At 36.1% G+C, this 22,985-nt stretch overlaps 1 protein-coding gene across 3 annotated transcripts in view; it reads right to left on the reverse strand.

The window, feature by feature from the left end:
* TSGA10 (testis specific 10) overlaps positions 1-21,681 on the reverse strand; it is a 45,519-nt gene extending 23,838 nt beyond the window's left edge. The window contains exons 1-11 of one of the 3 annotated variants that reach the window (XM_070750980.1): positions 21,593-21,681; positions 18,289-18,408; positions 15,123-15,338; positions 14,021-14,086; positions 12,567-12,740; positions 11,281-11,436; positions 9,286-9,459; positions 8,797-8,874; positions 6,798-6,949; positions 6,279-6,394; positions 4,582-4,736 (exon numbers count right to left, since the gene is read on the reverse strand). In XM_070750980.1, coding sequence (XP_070607081.1) covers positions 4,582-4,736; positions 6,279-6,394; positions 6,798-6,949; positions 8,797-8,874; positions 9,286-9,459; positions 11,281-11,436; positions 12,567-12,635 — 900 coding nt within the window. In that variant the 5' untranslated portion in view covers positions 12,636-12,740; positions 14,021-14,086; positions 15,123-15,338; positions 18,289-18,408; positions 21,593-21,681. Of the gene's footprint in view, positions 1-4,581; positions 4,737-6,278; positions 6,395-6,797; positions 6,950-8,796; positions 8,875-9,285; positions 9,460-11,280; positions 11,437-12,566; positions 12,741-14,020; positions 14,087-15,122; positions 15,339-18,288; positions 18,409-21,123; positions 21,307-21,592 lie in introns of those variants that run through there. The other 2 variants (XM_070750978.1, XM_070750979.1) reach the window with 2 other exon arrangements.
* Between the last annotated feature and the right edge of the window lie 1,304 nt (positions 21,682-22,985).

Below are 22,985 nucleotides of genomic sequence, written 5' to 3' on the forward strand. Positions count from 1 at the left end.
TAGCGGGTATAAGTATAAACATAAACAAAGGAAGTAAGTACAGATAAATGGAGACAATAAGGCAGGGATGGTAGGCACGCTGGTGCGCTTATGCACACCCCCTTTACGGATCTCTTAGGAATGGGGTGAGGTGCATGGTAAACAGTTTGAGATTGAAGCTATGAGCATTTGAGGATGTAACAATAGAGTCAGGTAGAGCATTCCAGGCATTAACCATTCTGTTGCTCAAGTTGTATTTTCTGCAATTGAGTTTGGAGCAGTTTACCTTGAGTTTGTATAGATTGTTTGCCCGTGTATTATTGTAGTTGAACTGAAGAAGTGGCTGACAGGTAAGACGTTGTAACAGGTAATTTTGTGTACTATGCTGATCAGACCACAGGCAGCGCTGCTCCAGATTGTCCGTCCACAATTTCAAGTCTGGTGGCATAAGGGATTCTATTGTGAGTAGAGGAGTGGAGTACTCTTCTTGTGAAATACCTATGGACCTTCTCAATAGTGCTAATTTCTGATATACAGTATAGTGTGGATTCCAGACAGATGAACTGTATTCAAGAATTGATTTTGCAAAGGTTTTGTATGACCTAGTTAGCAATACAATGCTGAAGAAGAAGCTTTGCAAGATTAGGTTAACAATTCTTAATGCCTTTTTGGCAATGCTGTTACAGTGAGCTCTGAGGCTTAGATCGTTTGAGATGAGCACTCCAAGGTCCTTGACAAAGTGAGGGTCATCTACAAGATTGTTTCTGCCCAGTTTGTACTTGGTGTTCTGATTATTTTTTGCCAATGTGTAGCACAGAGCATTTATTACTTGAGATTTGGAGTTGCCAATTTTGAGACCATTCAGACATAATCAAGATCACTTTATAGGGCAGCAGCATTGTCAGTGATGTTAAATAATTTTACGTCATCGGTGAAAAGGACACACCTGTTTTTAATATGATCACATAGGTCATTTATGTAAAGCAGAAAGAGTGTGGATTCTAAAATGCTGCCTTGGGTAACACTGCTGTTAACAGGTGCCGAACATGAATGGGTCCTCCCTATTTTTACTATTTGTTGCCTGCTGGACAGGAATGTGGCTATCCACTTGTGCAGGGATCCAGAGATGCCATAAGAACTTAGTTTCAACAGTCGTTTGTCATGCACCACTGAGTCAAAGGCTTTACAGCAGTCTATGTAAACTGCATCTATTACTTTTCCTTGATCAAGATGTATGGTCCAAATATTTCTAGAGTGTAGGAGTTGCAGATCACAGGACAATTTTTTCCTAAAACCAAACTGCTTGTTACATAGCAGGTCGTTTGTCTCTAAGTGCAGGGTCATACATTGGTTTATAATTGATTCCATAACTTTACAGAGGATGCAACACAGTGAGATTTGTCTGTCATTTTCTATTAGGCTAGGTTCTTCCTTTTTAAAGGTAGGCAAAACCATGGCTAATGAGCATAGGTTGAGCAAGGAGCTAGTTCTGAAGGATACCTCATAGATTGTGCATAGAAGTTCAGCTAGGGCAGTGGCAAGCTTTTTAAAAAAGTAGGCACATAATCCATCAGTGCCAATAGATAGAGATGGCTTTAGGTTACATAGTATTGTTTCAAAGTTATCTACCTTAAAATCAATATGTAGTAAATCATTACAATTAATTGTGGTACGACTAGGAAATGGGGGGCAGCAGCCATTGCTGACAACAAAGACTGAACTGAAGAACGTATTAAAGATGTTTACCTTAACAGCTTCATCGTTACAATCTTCCCCATTAGGCCCTTTTAGGGGTGGGGTAGTTTTTAAGTCATTAAGTTTGGCATTTACAAAATTATAGAAGACTTGGGAGGAGTTCAAGTTTAGCAGTTTTTCCTCCTGTTTGCAATGGTGATTGGTACATTCAACCTTTATTTCGCAGCATAAGGCTATGTAGCAGTTTTCTTTTCTTGCCAAAGAGATTATTTCTTGGATTGTAACTTTCCTATGGTTATCTTTATCAGACCTAGGGACTTTTAATAAAAGATAGCAACACTACCCCTTCTACGATTATCACGATCAGACCGGAAAACGTGATAGTCACTTACTATAATAATGGATTCTGGAAAGGATACAATCAGCCATGTCTCACAGACAAAAATAAGGTCGAATAGGGTCGCACTTAGAATCAGGAGGAATTTGATCATTTTGTTTGTGAGGCTTCTTGCATTACATAGCTTGCATTTTAGGCCTGCAGGAGTGGACCTGGAGGAAGTTGGGGCATGTCTGCCTAGTTTTGGTTGATGGAGAATGGTTGTTGGGATGCGGACCACTGATACAGGTCAGTCTCTCCTTAGTCCTGGTATCTTTTGAGCTCTGATCAAGCTTGTAGTCTGATCAAGCTTGCGGAGAGGGGCGGCATACAAATGTAATAAATAAATAAAATAAATGGGCATGTTGCAGTATGGACAGGTCGTGACGTGAAGTTTCCTATGGTTTATGCAGCTTTTGGTGAGTGACTTTATTGTAGAAATGAATTTGTGTTTTCGGGTTTCACTCATGCAAATGACTCTGCAGAAGTGTGGGGCCATCAAGTCATCACTGTTCTTGACCTCTGGGATGTTGCGGATAATATGAAAGATTTCATCGGGAGCATCGGTTGATGGCTGGAAGTGGTTGATGATGTTGCAAATTTTGTTGATGTTGTCGGATTTGTTGGTGTCATTCAGTCTAAATAGAATAGTGTTGGAATGCTTCTGTTCGCACCGAATTGCGTCTTTGATAAGTATGGAGATGTTACTAACAGGATTGGAGATTTCCTGTGGCTTGGGTTGTAGAGCTGAGTCATGATTCTGGGATACTGCTGGTTCACTTTTCTGCATTTTGTCCTTTTCTTCAAGGGATGCTAGACGCACTTCCAAAGTATCCACCAGCTCATGCACAGCAATAAATTTGTGAAGTCTGGGCTTGCAGGATGGGCAGAATATTGGAAAAGCAAACTGGGAGGTTTTTAGTGATATTGAAATTGGGCTACACTTTTGGTTAACCCCTAAACACGTGTAGTGGGCATAACTTATTTTTCAAAGTATAAGACACACCTTTTTCCTACCTAAAAGAAGTTGAAAATTTGGGTGCATCTTATATTCCAGATGTAGCTTTTCCAAGGCTTTTTTTTTCCAGCCCTAAATCTTTGCAGGCTTGTTTTCATTCCTACTCCCTATGAAAAAGGCTATTTCAACCCTAACCAGGAGATAAAATAATGTGCTGAAGCAGAACAGACTAAGGACGCTAGCCAGATGAATACCTAGTAAGTAGACCCCCCCCCCCATTTTCCTCCCCTCAAAAGTCTTATACTGTACTCCAAAAAATGTGGTATGCGTTTCAGGTTTTTTTGACTTATAGAGTGAAATAAGGTTGCTTTGTTTCAGATACCAACTGAAACACAGTTATTCCGATAGAAGTGGTTTGGATGAATGTAAGTTCAGGGGAGGCTTCTTTGTGACAACATATAAAAGTATCAACATATAAAGGGATGCAGGTGATGAAGAAAAAGTTATGTACCATGAATGTTGAAGGGTCAAGTGGATCAGTGGGATGTACTGAACTGGACATCAATAACAACTGAGAGTGACTAGAAGAAAAGTCCTGGAAAGATTGGGCACCAATAATCCAGTGGGATATGCAATACTGCAACATCAATGTTTGTTGAGTATAGATAAAGGTAAGAGAGAAGCATTGCACGTTAAGAAGTGCTGGAACATCATAGAGGTAATCTGAAGAAAAAAGTGGAGGGAAATGATATCGGCCTTGCCTTATTGTTTCTGCAAAATCTCCATATTTTGTTTCATCTGAAACCTTAAACAGCCAAAACATTATGGCTTTGTTTCTATTGAACAGCAGATAACTGGAAATGGATTGGCAGGACCTGAAGAAGGTGATGTGTTCTTTTCCCACCTGGAACAAAACCTGAGTTCTATTTTGTACACAGCCACTGAGAACATATTTAGAATAATTTGTAGCCTTGAAGTTGTAGTATATATTTTCAACTTCAGAAATTATAATTTTAAACTAATCTTTGAATTTTTGATGTTTTCTAATAGTAAAATAACTAACCAGTTTTATATTACATTTACTGAGTACAAATAGTATTATACCATGTATTGCATAAAAACTAGAAATTCCTGTCCATAAGAATGGTTATTTTTTAAAAAATGAGAAAAAAACTATTTTAAAGAAAAGGTATAACATTTTAATACATCCTGAATAATAATGTTCTGGGATCTAAGATAATTTTTAAATGTATATAATTAATGGTACATATAAATATATATTTTTTCAACTATCCTAAAAGTCAGCAGTAATCAGAATGTGAATTCATGAACTTGCATATTAAATCAGCAGTATTCAAACATAATTGTTCCAATTTCTTTTATCACTGTGTTGACACAATACTCAGTTTTTTAAAAATTACTTATATGTTTTATTTTGATTGATCTACGGATAATATATGCTTTGAAAAACAGTTTTCTGTAATTCACAAAACTATGAACATACAAAAAAATAGTATTAATCAAAACTATAGTTTTGCTACAATATATGAGGCAGTCACATATTTAAACTTACTTTAATAGCCAAACTTTCTTCAAATGTAAGGATTTTTTCTCTTTTATCTTCTAGAAGATCTTGTAAAGATTCCTTTTCTGCCTCCAACTCATTTATTGTATCATTAAGAGTACAAATATGTCCTCCTTGTTCCAGGTTTTCTTTTGAAAGTTGTTCTGAAAACAAAATAATATACCAATTTATCAATCAATTTAATATACAGGCTGATCAAGCTCGGCTCAAAAGCAAACATTTTCACCTGGCCAGAGTGCGATGAGGAACATGCCAGTGATGGATTGCTATCGGTGTGGTAGGTGACTGAGCAGGGGTAGCGGCCACCAGGTTGCGCAATTTGCATGCGACCACTCTGGTGCCAGTCCTTTAGGTGTCACCATTTTTTTCTTTAATTTTTGGTATTTTTTGCTTCTTGCACATGCACAGAAGCAAAATCTCAGGAGGAGACGCTTGCACAGGCAAGATTTCAGCAAATTCTTTTTGCAAAAAGTTTTTTCATTTTTTCTTTATGCATGGAAGCAAAAAATCGCCAAAATCTCTCACATGCGCACGTCCTCTCACAAGATTTTGGTGCATTTTTGCTTCCTGGGCATGTGTGGAAGCAAAATCACTCTGGGGATGCGCACACATGAGAATCCTTATGCTGTGCGCACAGCGCACCGGTAGCAGCAGGTAAAAGCAATCCACCCCTGGCACATGCAGATGGTTTCTGTGCACACAATAATATAATTTAACCACATGGTTGCCATTTTGAAATTTTTGACATTTCCCATTCCCCTTGAAACAGTTCTGTATGAAACCTATTTTTGTGTGTGGAAGCTATGGTTTGGTACTACAGACAGTCCTCAGTTTATGACCATTCATCCAGCCACTATTTGAAATTACAACTGGACTTACAACCTGTGCTCAAAGTTACAGGCAATACAGCAGCCTCCCATTGTCACAATCAAAATTCAGGCACTTGGCAATCCACCGGTATTTACCAGTTCAAATACAAGTTCCCCCATCTATCTCCTCTACCAATCTGTGTATAAACCTATGCCATTTCAGCCAGCTGCCACTATCCCCAAACCTCTACTTCAGCCTTTGCAGCATCTTTGCCACTGAGAAGTGATGCCTGGCCTTTGCCACTTCACACTGCTCTCAAGCTACACATTCCATCAGCTGCATGTGCCATACCTTCCTTAAGTTGGCTTCATGTTCTTCCCCCAAGCAATGTCACATTCCTTTTTGCAAGCTGGCCTGCTAATTCTTCTGCAAGATGGTATCCCATTCTCACAATTCTTTAGAAACCTTTTTGTTTTCCCCAGGTCTTGCAAGAATGAGACATCAGTTTGAGAATGTCAGGAGACCCATTTTGGGGGCATGATTTGGAGAATAAGGCTTCTGAAACATTCAACTAATATATTTCAGTAGCAACTTAATAATTCTTTAACAATGTTTTAATAATATGCTGAATATTTTATAATGGTTATTATTAATTTACTGTATTTAATTTGTTTGATGTCTTATTCTTTATGTTGTGAAGCACTTCTGTACCATTTTTGTTGTGTAAAATCCATTCATAGAATGAATCAATAAAAGTTGTTGCAAGGGTTTTAAAACAAAATTCTTAATAAATGAATTTGCAATTAATATATAATAAAAGTGTCATGTTCAAAGCTAAAAATGAGTTTTTATTTAAAGGTGTTATTTAAACATACCAAGTTTTTCCTCCAAACATATAATTTTCTCTTGAGTATGTTGTAATTCATGTTTTTTCTTTGAAAGATGTCGTTCTGCCTCTGTAAAATTATGTTCTATTTTTTCATTCAGTATGCTGAAAATTAACAATAAGGCATTTAAATTAGTCTTTTCATTCAAATGAGCAGTCCCCAAAAAACAATTTGACTCTATCATTGCTTACAACAGAATAAATAGTTTCAGACATGAGATATTTTCATGGTTTACAATATAGACATTGCTGTTGTAAATTCAGGCTTTTAACCAGAACAGTGACTGGATGATGCTATAAATTGATAGTATGTAAGGCCACAAATATCTAAAAAAGGGAATCATCCTTAATATTCAAATCAGGTACCTATATATTTAGAACTACAGTATGAAATGAGCATTATCACATTTTTAGATCAGAAAAAACAATAAATGAAGAACTGCTTGCATTTGGACCTAGATAAAATGAATAACATACATATATAATTGTTTCAATCTATTTTCTTTACCTTAGTGAATTGTTAGTTGCTTTATGTCTGTTAAGTTCACTTTCAGAATCTGCTGCCCTTCTTGCCAATATTTTCATCTCCCTTTCTATAGACTCAATAGCATCCTGCAACAGTGCTATTTTGGATATTTGTTCTAATCGTTCATTGTCAAGCTGATAAACAATCATTAAGAATTACAGACAGTTATTTCACTTTCATTTAATTACTTCAAATTTTGCATTCCCAATTTTCTATACAAGAAAAAGTCTTTTTCTAGATTCACAAACTAATTTCTTCTAAAAGCAGTCTTCCTATCAAAATTGGAGTATGCGTTTATGATAAACATCAGTGGACTAATATTTACTTTAGATAAAAGGCCCTTAAAATGAATTACTATAGGCTATCATAGGTAGAATATTTGGCCAGTTTCCACAACAGTGTAAGTATTGTTCTGGCATTTGTTCCTCAGTTTCTGCATCAGTTGTAGATGATATCTACAGAGGTGGAACTTCACATCCAAGAGTTGAAAAAGAGTACTCCAAAGATTCTGTGAATTATGGATTTCTGTCAGAAACCAAATGATTATCCACATTATCATTCCATAAACATGTTGAAATCACATACAGATACTCAGAAAGCAAACCATGACAAAAAATGAAATGGATCGATGGTATGCAGGGTTTTCATACACGGTATGGCAGATCACTGTGAAGTCCAAACAAACTATTCCAAGTCTCTTATGTGGAGGGAAAAGGCTTTGCATGGCAATATATAAGACACAGAAAATAGGACAAGGACTTTTGGGCTGGTCCCATGACAAAAGTTGCAACACTTCTTTCCCCAAGTCAATTATTCCAGCATAGTTATGTCTGCTCCCAAGAAAAGGGGGTGCAATGGCAATACATTCATTTATATAATTTAAGCCTGCAAACAGGAATACTTTTTTTGCTGAACATAGCTTCTAAAGATTCACTACAGCGGAGGCAAACTTTTCAGGATAGAATGGAAGCCGAGGGAAAGGTCCCAATTCTGAAAGGCTTCCTTGATGGTCAATAGCTCATTCTTAAAAACACTAGCTGCTGAAAAAAGACATGCAGGGAAGAAAACTACCCCAAACCTCTTGAACAGTTTTTTAGAAACACAACTGTAAGTTGAAATCAAAGTTGCACACAGAAGAGAAGTATGACAGAGAATAGAAGTGCATGGAAATGGTTTGTTGAGCTTCAGAATTTCACTTAAAGGAATTGCCTTTCTGGTAGGATGCTCAATAGTGTAAACTGCAGAATTAGAAATAAATATATAATCAATACTCTGCCAAGACCATGAGATTCTTTTCCAATCTTAACTACATTATCCACAGGTTCAACCACACATCAATAATTACACCTCTTTCATACAAATTCATACAAGCTGTTGAATGTTTACATGGCTGCTAAGTCTAGCCTGAGAATTGCTGTCTCTTTATGTTGTTTTAATGTTAGTCTTGACCCCTGATGATTGCCTGGATAAGTACATATACAGTACTTTTATTGACAAAGTCTTTGGAAGTGATTTGCCATGACTCAAGGCTGAAATTTAGTGGCCTAATCCAGGGGTGAAATTCAAAAAATTTCTCTACTGGTTTTGTGGGCGTGGCTTGGTGGGCATGGCAGAGGAAGGATACTGCAAAATCTCCATTCCCATCCCTCTTTGGGGCCAGTCAGAGGTGGTATTTGCTGCTTCTCCGAACTACTCAAAATTTCCACTACTGGTTCTTCAGAACCTATCAGAACCTGCTGAATTTCACCCCTGGCCTAACCAGTTTCCATGTCTACGGCAGGAGTAGAACCCACCCCCACTCCTAGCCTGGTGCCTGAAACATTAGAACAAAGTGGCTTAAATTTCTTGGATAACTTGTCATAATTAATGAATCTGTAAAAAAAGTTATTTCAATATATCTTATCAAGTTGTTATATTCATACATTTTAGCTACTGATAAATGTCAACATTTATCAATTTTTTTCAAGAGCATTTTTCTTACACTTTGAATATTTAATTCCAGTTCCTCAATTCTCTGTTCCAGGTGAGCCTTTTCATTCAATGCAGTGTCTTGAGCAATCTACAGGAAACAAAAATCATTTTAAATATATTAAATTATTCGACTTCCATGACATCCAATCCTGAAGGAGTTGGGGCGGCTTACAATAATAATATAAATACAAATACAAATAGATACAGAACAGTCAGAAGTCGAATATAATATCTAAAACTATAAAACCCCATATTAAAAAGAACCCATTAAGTATAAAACAGTCATAATCACATGAATACATACCATTCATGCAGTTTGGCCTTGTCAGAGGAGGCCAACTCTGTGTGCTCTTAGTGGTCTCTGGGAGGTATGTGGCAAGAGGCAGTCATGTAAAAATTATTTTTCAGTGTCCTAATTTTTAATTTAGTAGATTAAATCTTTGGGAATATGGAATAATATGCACATATTACTTAAATGAGCTTGGATAAAAAGTCAAACCTTTAACCTCTCTCTCAAGCTATCACGTTCAGCGGCCATCCTTCGAAAATCAGAAATGGCTGCATCCCTTTCTGTTTCCACACGTCTCAAGACAGCCTGAACAGTCGCTGCATTTGTAGAAGCTTTGGGGATTTTCATAAGTTCTTTTCTTTGCTGATTTACTTCTTCCTGTGCCTGGTGTTTAAAATTAATATTGAGGCATGTATCTATTTGTGCTACATATTTACTGAATATCTAACTTAACAGATTTGATCCTAGACATTTGTTGGTTGAAATGAAAACTAAAACTGTTCTCCATAATTTGTACATAATTTGACTTAAGAGATAATTGATTTTTTTTCTTCAATTACAGTAATAGAACATCTTCTGTCATCACAAGGACTAGCACTAGGAGATACAGGGAGAGATGCACAAAAACTCTGTCCTTCAACATTATCTGTTCCCTTCTAGGATTTATAACCTAGGCATCTACTGATTGTGTACAGCATACATTAGCAATTATTATATATTTATATGAATATTATCTATAATATAATAAAATGAGATAAAATGTAAGTTTAATAAAATATAATTATATGAGCTAAAGACTGGGACTGCATATTTGTTTGCTACAAAAAAGATATAAATTGGTTTTTCTAAAAGCAGGAAAAGAAGCAAGCTATCCCTTTATCTTTCTCTTGGCAAAAGAACTGCTTACAGCAATTTTTCTAATTGGTTTTATTCCTCATACTCAAAATCCAAAGGATGGTAATAACATAGGTCTATCAATAACAGTAACTATAAATAATGAAACCTGTATTCAAAGGCAGTATTCTATTGAGTATAACAGTAATGGTGAACTTATGGCATGTGTGAAAACAGGTGGCATGCAGAGCCATATCTGAGTGCATTTGAGGTGTTGCCCTATGTCAGTTGCAGTGTGCATGTGCATGCTGGCCAGCTTAATTTTGGCCCTCCAAAGAGCGGGGGAGGTCATTTTTGCCTTCCCCGGGCTTCAGAAAAGCCTCTGGAGCCTGGGGGTGTGTGTGTGTGAAAAACAGCCCAATGGGAAGTTTGTTTCTGAACTTCACATTGGGCATTGGATCAGTTTTCTGCCTTCCACAGGCTCTGGAGGCTTCCCTGAAGCCTGGGGAAGGTGAAAACGACCTCCCCCCACCCTCCCGAAAGCCGAAAAATCAGCTGGAATCTATTTTTTGCCATCCAGGGGCACTGGAGGCTTCAGTGAGTCCAGAGTGCATGCGTGAGGGAGTTCTGTGTGTACGCACAGGGGGAGGGCATTGCATTATGAATGTGGGCACGCGTATGCACACATTTTGGTACCCAATCAAAAAAGGTTCACCATCACTGGAGTATAAGTTGTTGATAAATTTGTGGTCTTCCCTTCCTAACTTATTAATAACAGTCTTCTCAAAAAATAATGTGACTAGCTATTGTGAAAAAAGTTGCTAAATAAAAATAAGCCCATTATCTTAAAAAACATTTTATGTATTACGGTAATTTTTTATCTCATTAGGGTTTCTTAATAAGATGATAGGAAAAAGATAACTTCTGTGAATTTCTTATTATTCACTGTATCTTTTATTTTTCACATTTATGAATCATTTTCTTATCAGCAATGCATAAAGTACTACATATCCTCATACAAGATAAATATGGAAGTAAAGGTCCAAAAGTAGCAACATAATTTACAAAACCTGTTTACTTTATACAAAAAAAATTTAAATCAAAAGACTAGAAGAGCAAAAACAGTTTAACAAGTTGGTTAAAATATAAAGCTACAGAGATACTTTCAGACAGAGATTCCAAAATGTAGGAAAGCTATTGACAATTCCAACTTATAATACTATCTATCTTAAGGTTAAGGGAAGGCAATATCTATAAGGCTATTTGAGATGATCCTAAATACTTAGAAGACATCCTATAATAGATTGGAACATATAATACCTTGTAATATATAAAAATGGTTTTTACCAAAATGTTTTATCCAAAAATTACCTGATCATAAAGGCAAACAGCTTTATCTCTTTCTGCCATGAGGACTTTGATATTTCCTTGGAGTTCTGTTATATGACGTTGATATTTTTCCAGCATTACCTTAAACTCATCACGTTCCATCAAAACCTGGAGACATTCTTTATCACAGTTATTTCCCTAAATGTTTAATGGAGATAAGATGCCCATTTTCAAATATATAAAATTTATTGCAAGATTCAATATTAACATTTTGAAATTCTTTTTTTTTTTGGAAGGGAGAATACATACATTTAATTTGCAGTATTCCACATTTCAAACTACAGTGGTACCTCTACATGTGAACTTAATTCAATCTGTGACCAGATTCTTAAGTAGAAAAGTTTGTAAGAAGCAATTTTTCCCATAGGAATCAATGTAAAAAGCAAATAATGCATGAGACTGGGGAAACCACAGGAAGAGTGGAGGCCCTGTTTCCGATCAGGAAATTCCTAGAGAGGCCCCATAGAGGCTTCTCCCTGCCTTTTCTGGTCCTGTTTCCTCCCAGGAGATTCCTAGAGAGGCCCCACAGAGGCCTCTCCTTGCTTTTTCCAGTTACAGTTTTGGAGGCTTGGGTTTGTAAGTGGAAAATGGTTCTTGAGAAGAGGCAAAAAAATCTTGAACATCCAGTTCTTATCTAGAAAAGTTCGTAAGTACAGGCGTTCATAGGTAGAGGTACCACTGTATTTGAATATTTTTATTAATTCTATGATTATTTTACCATAAGTAAGCATATACTTTAAATGAACGATTTGAAATATGTATATATATAGCTCTTACTTATTTATCATAAAGAAAAAAATGAGCAAATGTCATGTATTTCTTGCAGTTTCCATTTGCACAATAATTCTCTCACTAAACCATCACAAATCAATAGGCAACTATGATTAAAGAGAGTAGGTAAGTAAGTTCTTACTACTTAGGTAAGTAGAATAGCTAAATTTTGTATATATTAGGATGGAAATTAGAAGCTAAGTCTGGCTATGTCATCAGAGAGTTCCATAGATATACAACAAATTTAAGAAGCAAATTTAAAAATTATGCCTCAGAAGAAGGCAGTGACAAACTATATCAATAGTATTGCCAAGAAAACTATATAGATATATCCTTCAGCTTATCAAAATTCAAGTCAGCCTGAAGACTTTACATTATTATATAAATTTATTGGATAATAAGGTCTGTTTAATTTTTAAATCTTATAACTTCAATATAATTAAGCAATAAAAATTAAATGCATATATTCTGTATTTTCAGAAAATGAAAATATATACCTGCATTGGGGAGGAAATTTTTGAAATGGAACAAGATGGGTTACGCTTAGGACTTGTACTTCGATACATTTTCTTCAACTTTTCTGCTTCAGATTTATAATAATCTTTCTCTTCTTCTATTGTTTTTACAAAACAGTTGAGCTTTTCGTCTGTCTTTTCAACATCCAGGGCCGCCTTTTTGTGTCCATGTGAAAAAGCACAAAATCCCATGTTTAATGTTTTATAGAAATTCTCTGCATAAAAATCTAAGTATTTTATTTATTTTTAATTCAAAGTTGTCATATTATATTTTTTCCTGGAATTTTTTTTAGTTCTATGAATTTGTTAAATAAAGGTTGGCAAGAGAAAAAAATCCCAGATTCCATTGAATCTTAAATAATGAATATTATTTAATCCAAAAATTTAACAGAATCGATTAAATTTATCTTTTTAAATTGAAGAATGAAGTTTATATGAAGTTCAAATCTACTAATCCATGTATGGTTTTAGCATTTTTATTATCCTTCCTATCTTCTTTACTACTCCCTTATTGGTATTATGATGATGATGATGATGATGATTACTCTGTACATGTTTGCATGTACATTGAGAGCTTCTGCACCAGAGACAAATTCCTCGTTTGTCTCATCACAATTGGCCAAACAAAATATTCTGTTCTGTCATATGAATTTTCTAGGAAAATTTTCTAAAAAACCATAGTGATCATAAAATAGAAAGTTTGGAATGGAGACATTATTACTTGTATAAATTACTTAAGATGTATATAATCTACTATTTTGCTCATGTTATGTTACTTTCATATTTCATTCTTTCATATTCTTCCAGCAAGACCAGACTTGGAATCTGGAGTTCCTCTTGGACACCCAGCTCTTATGGATGTCTTCACTCAGTTTGAGCTGGTGTGTTTGCTGCAGTTTAATCTGGATGCACTGAAGCGAGTTCTTATGCCCTTCTCATTTCTCATTTAGATTACTGTATTACAATTCATTCTACACAAGGCTACTCTTAAAGATCATCCAGAAACTTCAGTAATCCAGAATCAGAAATAATTTAAAATGCTTTTAATTTAGTTAACATTTTGTTTTTTAAAAATGGCAATAAAGTCCCTGATCCACCAATGTAATGTCTGGCATGGTCCTAAACCAAAAAGATTGACCATCCTGATTTTCCTCTATTTTTTTTTATTCAGTGCTCTGGTATTTTTCTTGTATTTTACCTGGTGTTTTTTTTTTAGCATTTCTACTATTGTATCACATTTATAATTTTCATTTATATGCTCATTGGGTAATTTAAACTTTAATTAGTTATTGTGCTTAAGAGTCTGTAATATTCAGAGAGGTGTACAGTATTCTAAATTTTTAAATGTAATAATTTAAATGTCAAGTAAAATAAGTATCCATTTTAAAACTTGTGAAATAATATATATTAGCAAAGGAAAAATATAAAAAACTTACAGATTTAAGAATGCTGACCGTATGTTCCAATTTTTTAATAGTATTTTGTTGGCATTTAATCTGAGACTAGAAAGAAAAAATATTTAAGTATTTACATGATAAGATAATAATTATTTCAAAACTGAAATAGAAATATATAAATGGGCTCTGGTGAAATACCAGATATATAGCAAAGATAGAAATAATGGACTCACTTCCTCATCCTGCAGAAATCATGTATTTATGTATCTTTCATTGAAAAGCAATCATTCCATGTAAAACTATGCATGTATATCTTAAATCATGGATACAATAATCTTACATTGTAATTAGAACAATACAGATACTCTCTGTTGATAAGAGCACTTAAGACCAGGATTGAAATTTCTAAATGATGTGGTAATAATATTGATAACATAATCAAATCACTTAGCAATGGCAATCCCAGCTGCTGTTGTAATCCAGGAAAAGGTGAGAATCAGGTAAGGAGTATAGCGTGAGTATGAGATACCGCAGACATGCAATACTGAATGGGAGTAAATTGGTGGGTTCAACAAGCAGGTTGGCAGAAGAGATTAAGGATAGATCAGCGGAGGCTGTGGGAGGGCCAGCAAGGAGTGTAGACAAATGTGGTGATGGCAGATGTGCTAGTAAAGGGCACAGGTGAAGGCTAGTAAAGGGAATGCAGGTGGGGCAGTAGACAAGCAGTGATATGGAGTAAAAAATTTCTAGGGTCTTGTATTCTATATAGAGCTCCTCGGGAGAAAATGTAGCGGAAACAATCTATGGAGTGATTTCAAACCTTCCCTGAGGGCTTCCCATTTATTTTGCTTGTGGAAAGCTGGCAGGGAAGTCTGCAAATCGGGATTCTGTGATGTGGTTTGTTGTAACACTGTAATTATGAACTGGGTACTGAATGCCTGGCTTGTGATCATGGGAACACAGGAGCACTTCTATAGATGGAACCTTGAGAACCAGTTATGATTTTTTTCAGCACTGAATGAATGGATATAAGTCAAAGATTACCCATAATGTTTTCAGTTTCTCCATTAGTTAAACTAACAATGCAACATGTACTATAAGTGTACTGCATACAAAACATTTCATGTAATAAATCAAGTACCTTGGCTTCTGAAAGTTCCTGGCCAGTACTATCAAGTACAAACTCTTTTTCTTTTTCCAGTTGTTCAGCTATCTTATCTACATGAGCAAGTTCTTTACAAAGATATTCATTCTCACTGGTCAAACTGTCCACTTGGGTTGTTACTTTCTCCTTACTGTTAAGTATTTTCCTAACATGCTTCTCCAAATCAAGATTTTTTGCTTTTAGTTGTTCAACCTGGTGAGACAAACACATTTTAATAATTCTTTTTTCACAAAAACAAATTTATTAATATATTAGATGAAGTAAGGCTTGCATACCATTATTTCCACTTACTAATATCTATAAAGCATTTTGAGTCAGCCATCAACTATGGGATTATTTTATTGCTGCTGAATACAAAACATAGAAAACAGGCAAGATAAGCCATGAATAAGTCCGTGTCCCCTCTAACCAATCAACCATAGAGGATACAAGGATTCAGTTTTCTTGCTGAAGTAAAACTCTCCTTAGCTTCTCCAAATACTAAGAAAAAAAACCCTCACTATTTGACAAACAACCAAGTTGTTGATATAAGAAAGTGCTGCCCGGCCATAATTTTTTAATCACTTTTTTCTGTATGTACTCTCTCAATTAAAGCTACACTGAAGGAATTACACTACCAATTTTGCAACCCATCACTTTTTGCATCCAGAGATGGGGAAAGAACGAAGTACTTGCTTAAACACTGAACCTGGCAGATGATAAAATAAGAAGAGTTCAGTTCTTGTTGTATACATAAGTTAGAAAACCAGCTCAGACCATTTTCTACTGGTACTTGTGAAATAGCGTAAATTACATTCGCTAATTTTATTCCTTGTAAAATTTACTAAACAAGCTCTCAGTGCAGGAAATGGGAGGTGGGATGAGATAGGTTGAATAGGAAAACAGCCCATTTTGAAATCCATATAGAAATAGCATCAAGAATAGCTCTCTCTTTTTTTGGCAATTTGAGGTAAACCATAAAGAAGGACTATGTGGGAAAAGCTTCACAATATTCATTTATGAGATAATAAAAATGTCACACATCACCCTAAGTAAAAAAAAGGAGTTTTCAGAATTGGCTATGGTCAGATTTTAAAGTTAAACTTTAAGTCTTCGGAGAGGGGTGGCATATAAATATAATAAATAATAATAATAATAAACGCCAATGTATTACATTTAGGTTAATGGGTAAATTAATTTAAATGTTCCAAGATATATTTTAAGGAACAGAATTTACTTCCATTTGTATTCCATATTGTTCTGAAAGGGATAGATGAGATTTAATATGAATATAATTCACATATGCTAGTGATGGAATGGTTTTAATCTTCTAGAAATCAGTGGTTCTCAACCTTCCTATTGCCACAGCTGTTTAATACAGTTCCTCATGTTGTGGTGACCCCCAAATAATAAAATAATAACATTAGTAGGAAACTCAGGGGTAGATTCTAACTTACCTCGCTGCCGGTTCACTTGCTCCTGTGCTGCGTAGCCGCACCCTGTGGGTGCATGTGTGCTTTGCTAAAAGTTTTTTTTAAAAAAAAATGCAACCCCCCCCCCCCCAAAAAAAATCTGAAAACAAGATGGTGATGCATGCACAGTGCTGGAAATTCAGCTTCTGCACATGCTCAGAAGTTTCTATGGTACAGATTTTTTTCCCCAGTAGTCTATTTGCATGTGGGTGGACCCGCCTGAAGAGGGATAGAGGAGCAGTGTCTCAGTTCCGAAATATATGTTTACTGATGTTCTTAGGCAATCCCTGTGAAAGGGTCATTCGACCCCCCTCAAAAGGATCACAACACACAGGTTGAAAACCGCTGCTCTAGATTAAGGTCCAATATCACTAATTTTTTTCCTATGGCTCTGGACACATTCTTAACCTCTATTGGACACCTCTAAGGTCTCACCAACAGGCAGTTTTTATTTTGGGATAATGTGGATCATCTGTCATTTATGAAACAGCAAAGACAAACAGACTAAAAATAGAAAACTAAGTTCAGTGCTAAGATTTCTCTAAGTATAAATTCTTGCCAACATTATACACTAAATTACAAATATTTTTTGAAATAAATAAAACAGACGAAATTTCACCACAAACTCTTTAAAAAATCTACTTCGGAGAGATACTGAAGGTTAGTAGATCCTGCACCTGTGGAAAAAACACTAGGATGATGATAAATGTAGGTTTAAGCTATATTTGATCTTTATGTTAAAAAGGAGGGTCACCTAAGTTAATTAGCACAAAGTAAAGTAACATGGAAATTTATCCTGCACAATGAGCAGGAAATATTTAAATTCTACCACATTTTCTCCCAGAAAACTATTTGATTTACACCGACTTTTCTCCAACGAATTCAAAGCTGTGTTTTATTATTAGCAAGTTCAGTTATGCTATAAGATGCATGGTAACTGTAATTAAAAATGTGTAATCTAAATGAGAATGTAGTTTTTAAAATCTGTCCTACTAAATATAAATACCAAATTTGGTTTTTCCAGAACCAAAATAGTTAAATATAGGTGACATATCAAACTGTCTAATGACTTCAGGATATCTGAAAATTATCTATGGCCTTCCTGTGAGGAGAACACATTAGGAGAATTAATACTCTGCTATCATTAGTTAGATTTAAGAACATTAAAAATACAACAACAAAACAACAATAACAACAACAAAACAATAACCATAACCTTAACAATAACAATAATAATCATAATAATATAAATTCCTGTTGTAGCTATTATCTATTTGCATATAGGCAATCTTGTAAGCAACAACCTACATCAAGTTTGACACTTACTTTTTTAGTGACAAGCACAATCTTTATCTTTTTCTAAACCATCAACCTTGTTTTGCCATGAGGTCGGAATTCAGACTGACAAGAACTAAACCGTCTTGATACATCTAGGCGGTTAGTTTCTCTCTATAGTATCCATAAGTAAGTGAGCTTACTCTTCTAGAGACACACAGTAAGAGACCATTAATATAATAGAGGTACTAAGTCATAATGACAAAATGTCATCACTGATCCTAGGCCATGATCTTGTCCCTTTATCTCTATGGAGAATACATAACCATTTTCTCACATTACAGTAATCTAAATTACATCAGAGGAAGTTTATTACATATATGGTTGTTATAAAAGGTAGAAATATATAACACCACCTCTGAGAGCAGTTCCTGGATTACTTTGTCTTTGCCTCTACAGCTGTCTTCAGATTTTGAAGTTCTGTCACTTTCAATAAATGAACCTCTTAATGCAAGTTCTTCTCTTGTTGTGATTCTCTATAAAACAATAAAAATTAACTTCATTTTAAAACTATGATATTTATTGCTACATTTAGCTAAAAAATGCAAGGTTTATGTTACTGCCATATGAAAATACATTTAGCTTAATTTATTCAACTTTACTTGAAAATAAAATTGATAGTCTGATCACATGTGATAAAGGGATTTAAAATTTAAAACCAGCACCTTGAACTGGACTAAAAAAACCAAGTTTGTTTATTAAATATAGATGGTACCCACTTCTCAGAATGAGATTGGGAAGAATATAAATTTAATAAATACACTGGCAACCAATACAGCTTTAAAAACAGAGATATAACATGTGCTGTTTTAGGAGTACACATAATGGCCTACACTGCTGCGTTTTGTAACAGTTGAAGCTTCAGGATGCTTTCAAGGGCAGCCCCATGTAGAGAGCTTTGCAGTAGTCCAGTCTAGAGATGACTAGAGCATGAGTAATTGTAAGCAAAACCTGCTATTGCAGGAATGGGCATAACGTTTTACTGAAATAAAAGGGAAAAAGTTTAAATGGAAGATGGAAAATTTAAAGCTATAATAGATATAACAATTAATTAGGAGCATGGAAACAAATATAGTACCGTAATTATACACTACTAAAGAATATATCATCATACTTTTCGGGAAGTGTCAGCTAGTCAATTAAAGAAAAATGACTTGGATAATACCCACAGGGCTGAGATCAATCAAACTAAGGTTTAGACAGTTTGTTGATATATGCTTATCTGATACTTCATCAATGGATAAATAGTTGCCAATAATCATACCCATAATGAGCAGTTAGCTGCAAATTAGGTTTTGGTGGGTTCACAAAATTCACTTCCACTGATCAGAGGAACCAAGTGAAATTAGAAAAGCAGCGAGTACCCAAAGTTATTAAGAACAGGTTTAGCATGAATGAAAATATGGTATATAAAAATTTTGTTTGGCTAGTATTTATTCCAATACGTGCACTTAATATTGCACCATATAAGAGGACAATTATACTGTGATTGACCACTTCTTTAAAAGTGGTCAAAATAGAACATTTTAAATGTAAATTAAAAATTTAAGACTAGCATAAAAAATAAAGTATAATCTATTTATTATCAATAATAGCAAAATTTACATTTAAAAAAGAAATATCAAGATATTTGTGAGGGGGCAGGCTTCATGAAAATTAGCTAGCAGATGGGCTCATGGTGCTGTGATATTTTAAGACCTTTCCCAAGCCTAGCCAGTCCAGCTTCCCAGGTGAATGTTGTTGTGTGGTGGTGTAGTTGTGCACTGGAGTTGTTCTGGGAGTGAAATGGGAAGGGTTTTCTGTTACTGTGTGGAAATAAAGCAACTGATAGCAGCCTATAGGGCTAATTAGACAGAAATACTATTCTTTAGCAGATCTCAGAAATTGTAGTAGGGTATGCTAGTAGGCTATACTAGCAGTAAGAGTACTAGTAGACCTAGGGAAGTGCATAAGAAGGAATTGTGAATATTACTCAGTGTGTGCTTGTGTTTATGTTGTCTAAAGGCCAAGGATGCTAGTGTTAGTTTTGGGAGCCCACTGACTTTGGGTTTTGATTTTTAAAAAACTGTGACAGTATTTCAAGTGCAATCCAAACCCTTCTGTGCTTATTTAACATTAATTTCCATGGAATTAAATTATCAAACAGCAGAACCATCCAGTCAACTGCTAAAGACTAAGACACATTATATTTTTGTTATCCAGTTCCATGAGCTAACAATTCTGCCCCGCAGCTCCCCTACTTTCTAAAATGTCAAATGAAACCAAGATAATGGAACTACCACAGTGACAGCTGCTTCAATGGATTGGGGACAGGTGAATTGGATACATGGGAAAACTTATCTTCCTAGAAAGTTATTTTTAACAATAGAAATGAATTACACAAGGAAATATGATTTAACTGCTTATGATGACTCTCAGAAGGAAATATTAACATACTTTCAAATGGTGAATCTAACAGTGACCCAGTAGACTGGTTGTGTATTCTACTTTTTGTTGTTGCTTGTGTTGTCAGCTGCTCAGAATCACCATAGTGAAATAGGTGGCTGTATGTATCAAAAAGCTGAGCTGGTGGCTGTATGTACCAAAAAGCTGAGTTATTTCCTACATATGCCAAGGACTTAAAAAAAAAGATTTATCATTTCCAAATTACCGTAATTGAAATTTTTAAAGTGCAAGGCGTTCATGGCTACATCATTAGGATTTGGACTCTATCATGGATTTATCAAGGAAAAAAGAATGATACCACAACAGGCGAAATCTATACCTGAACTGTAACAATGCATTGTTAATAGTTCTTTTTTAAAACAACAATGAAGAATTCAGGCAAATTGAGAGGACTGTTCTGTTTGCAACATGAATCTCCAGCCTTTGGGGTTTTTCTCAAAAAAATTAAGTTACACAACGTTCACACCATGTTTGCACCTATACATTTTCTTCTGAGGACTAACTTACACACACATAAACTTCTAAAGACAATACATTTATTTATTTATAACTTTCCTCTTGGAAGGTTAACAGAAACTGAGAATGATGTTAACATCTCCCCTCAGTCTTCATAAAATTACCTGAAACCACCATTTCGGAAGAGTTTTTTTCTCTCTCGACTCCCTCACACACTGTAGAATTAACCCCCAAAGGGGCTAAATACACCTGCCTTCCTTATCCCTTATATCCTACGGGGCTCTCTGTACCTTTGCGAGAATTTCTGGTTTTTTCCTCCTGCGCCCAGGGCATTTCCTAGAGATCATGACGGCAGCTAAAGTGTGAGCGCCAGAGAGCGTATTGCCTGCCTTTTCTCATTCCTTCTCCTTCTTTCCCAGGTTCCTCAACTCGCTTCTCAGTTTTACCCGCTATCTCGCCTCCTTTTCCCTCTCAAGCCAGGCAGGCCAATGAGCAACCAGACCGCTTCTCCGCGCCCAACCCGCCCCGTAACTGTTTGGCAGGTGCAGCCAGCTGGGAGTTCTTCCTCCCGCCCAAACAGGCAGGCAGGCAGGCAAAGCAGGCAGGCGCTAGCGGCCTCGGCCCTGACTGGGCTTCTCTTAGGGACGGCCGCCTGTTTCCTCGGACGCGCTGCCCCCTACCGGTTTGCCACAATAATGTCTTCTCTCGGCTACTCGGCGTCTCCTGGTAACACCCTCCCGCCCCTTGCGCTTCCAATACCTGTTACAATCAGCCGGCCGAGTAATGCTCCGCTTTTGACCTCCCCCCGCCCTTTCATGGGCGCACGCGCGGCGCGCTTCCGCCGCTTCAACCGCCGCTTGTGCTTTAAACACCTCACGGCGACGGCGGCGACGACGACGTCGGGAACGGGCGGGCGGGAGTTCCCCAAAATTCCATTGAGCGCCCAGTCGGATGCGCATTCCTTGGGTTCAACTGTTGACAGCCTCAGATGGGTGGAAGGTCCTGGCGGCAGAGAACAGTTATGATGGCTTTGATTATTGTTATCGTATACCCAGCAGTGTGCAGGGACCAGTTCCTAAGCTACAGTTGGCCTTCGTGCCCATCGAGTTCTTCCCAAAAACCTAGGGTTTATTAATTTGTTTTTAACTTTATTGTTACGAAGTTATCAAGGACCATGATGGTCATTTGAAAATATGCTGAAGAGAATATACTGAATATACTGAAAGAGAAAACTTAAGAACGACTTGTTTGTTTGTCAAAAATGTATAGAATATCTCCGGGACTGCCTTCTGCTGCATGAATCCCAGTGACCGTTTAGGTCCCACAGAGTTGGCCTTCTCCGGGACCCGTCGACTAAACAATGTTGTCTGGCGGAACCCAGAGGAAGAGCCTTCTCTGTGGCGGCCCCGACCCTCTGGAACCAGCTCCCCCGGAGATTAGGATTAGATAGATAGATAGATAGATAGATAGATAGATAGATAGATAGATAGATAGATAGATAGTAGTTTGTATAAACATAACAGCCTCTGGCCAGTGAATGTGTACGATGTTGTAGCATGTATTTGAATATTATCAAGGACCATGATGGTCATTTGAAAATATACTGAAGAGAATATACTGAAAGAGAAAACTAAGAATGACTTGTTTGTTTGTCAAACATGTATAGGATACTAGTAGTTTGTATAAACGTAACAGCCTCTGGCCAGTGAATGTGTAGGATGTAGCGTGTTTGATTTTTAAATGTTTAGCTTTTTAAAGACATTTTAAATTAATTATTTCTATTAATTGGATTTTAGAAGCATTTTATATATTGTATTTTTATTGAAATGTTGTAAGCCGCCCCACTCCACGGAGAGGGGCGGCATATAAATCAAATAAATAAATAAAATAAATAAATAAACATACCGTATTTTTTGAAGGATAACACATACCGGAGTATAAGACGCACCTTAGTTTTGGGGGAGGAAAATGGGGAAAAGAATCTGCTCACCAAGTATTTATCTGGCTAGTGTTCTTAGTCTGATTAGCTTCAGCACATTATTTTATCCCCTGGTTAGGGCTTAAAAAAACCTTTATTCTGAGAGAGTAACAATGAAAGAGCTTGCAAGCCAATAAGAGTTGGGAACATCATTAGCACCTGGAAAGAAACGTT

This window comes from Erythrolamprus reginae, chromosome 4, assembly GCF_031021105.1.
Source record: "Erythrolamprus reginae isolate rEryReg1 chromosome 4, rEryReg1.hap1, whole genome shotgun sequence".
Classification (NCBI taxonomy): Eukaryota; Metazoa; Chordata; class Lepidosauria; order Squamata; family Dipsadidae; genus Erythrolamprus; species Erythrolamprus reginae.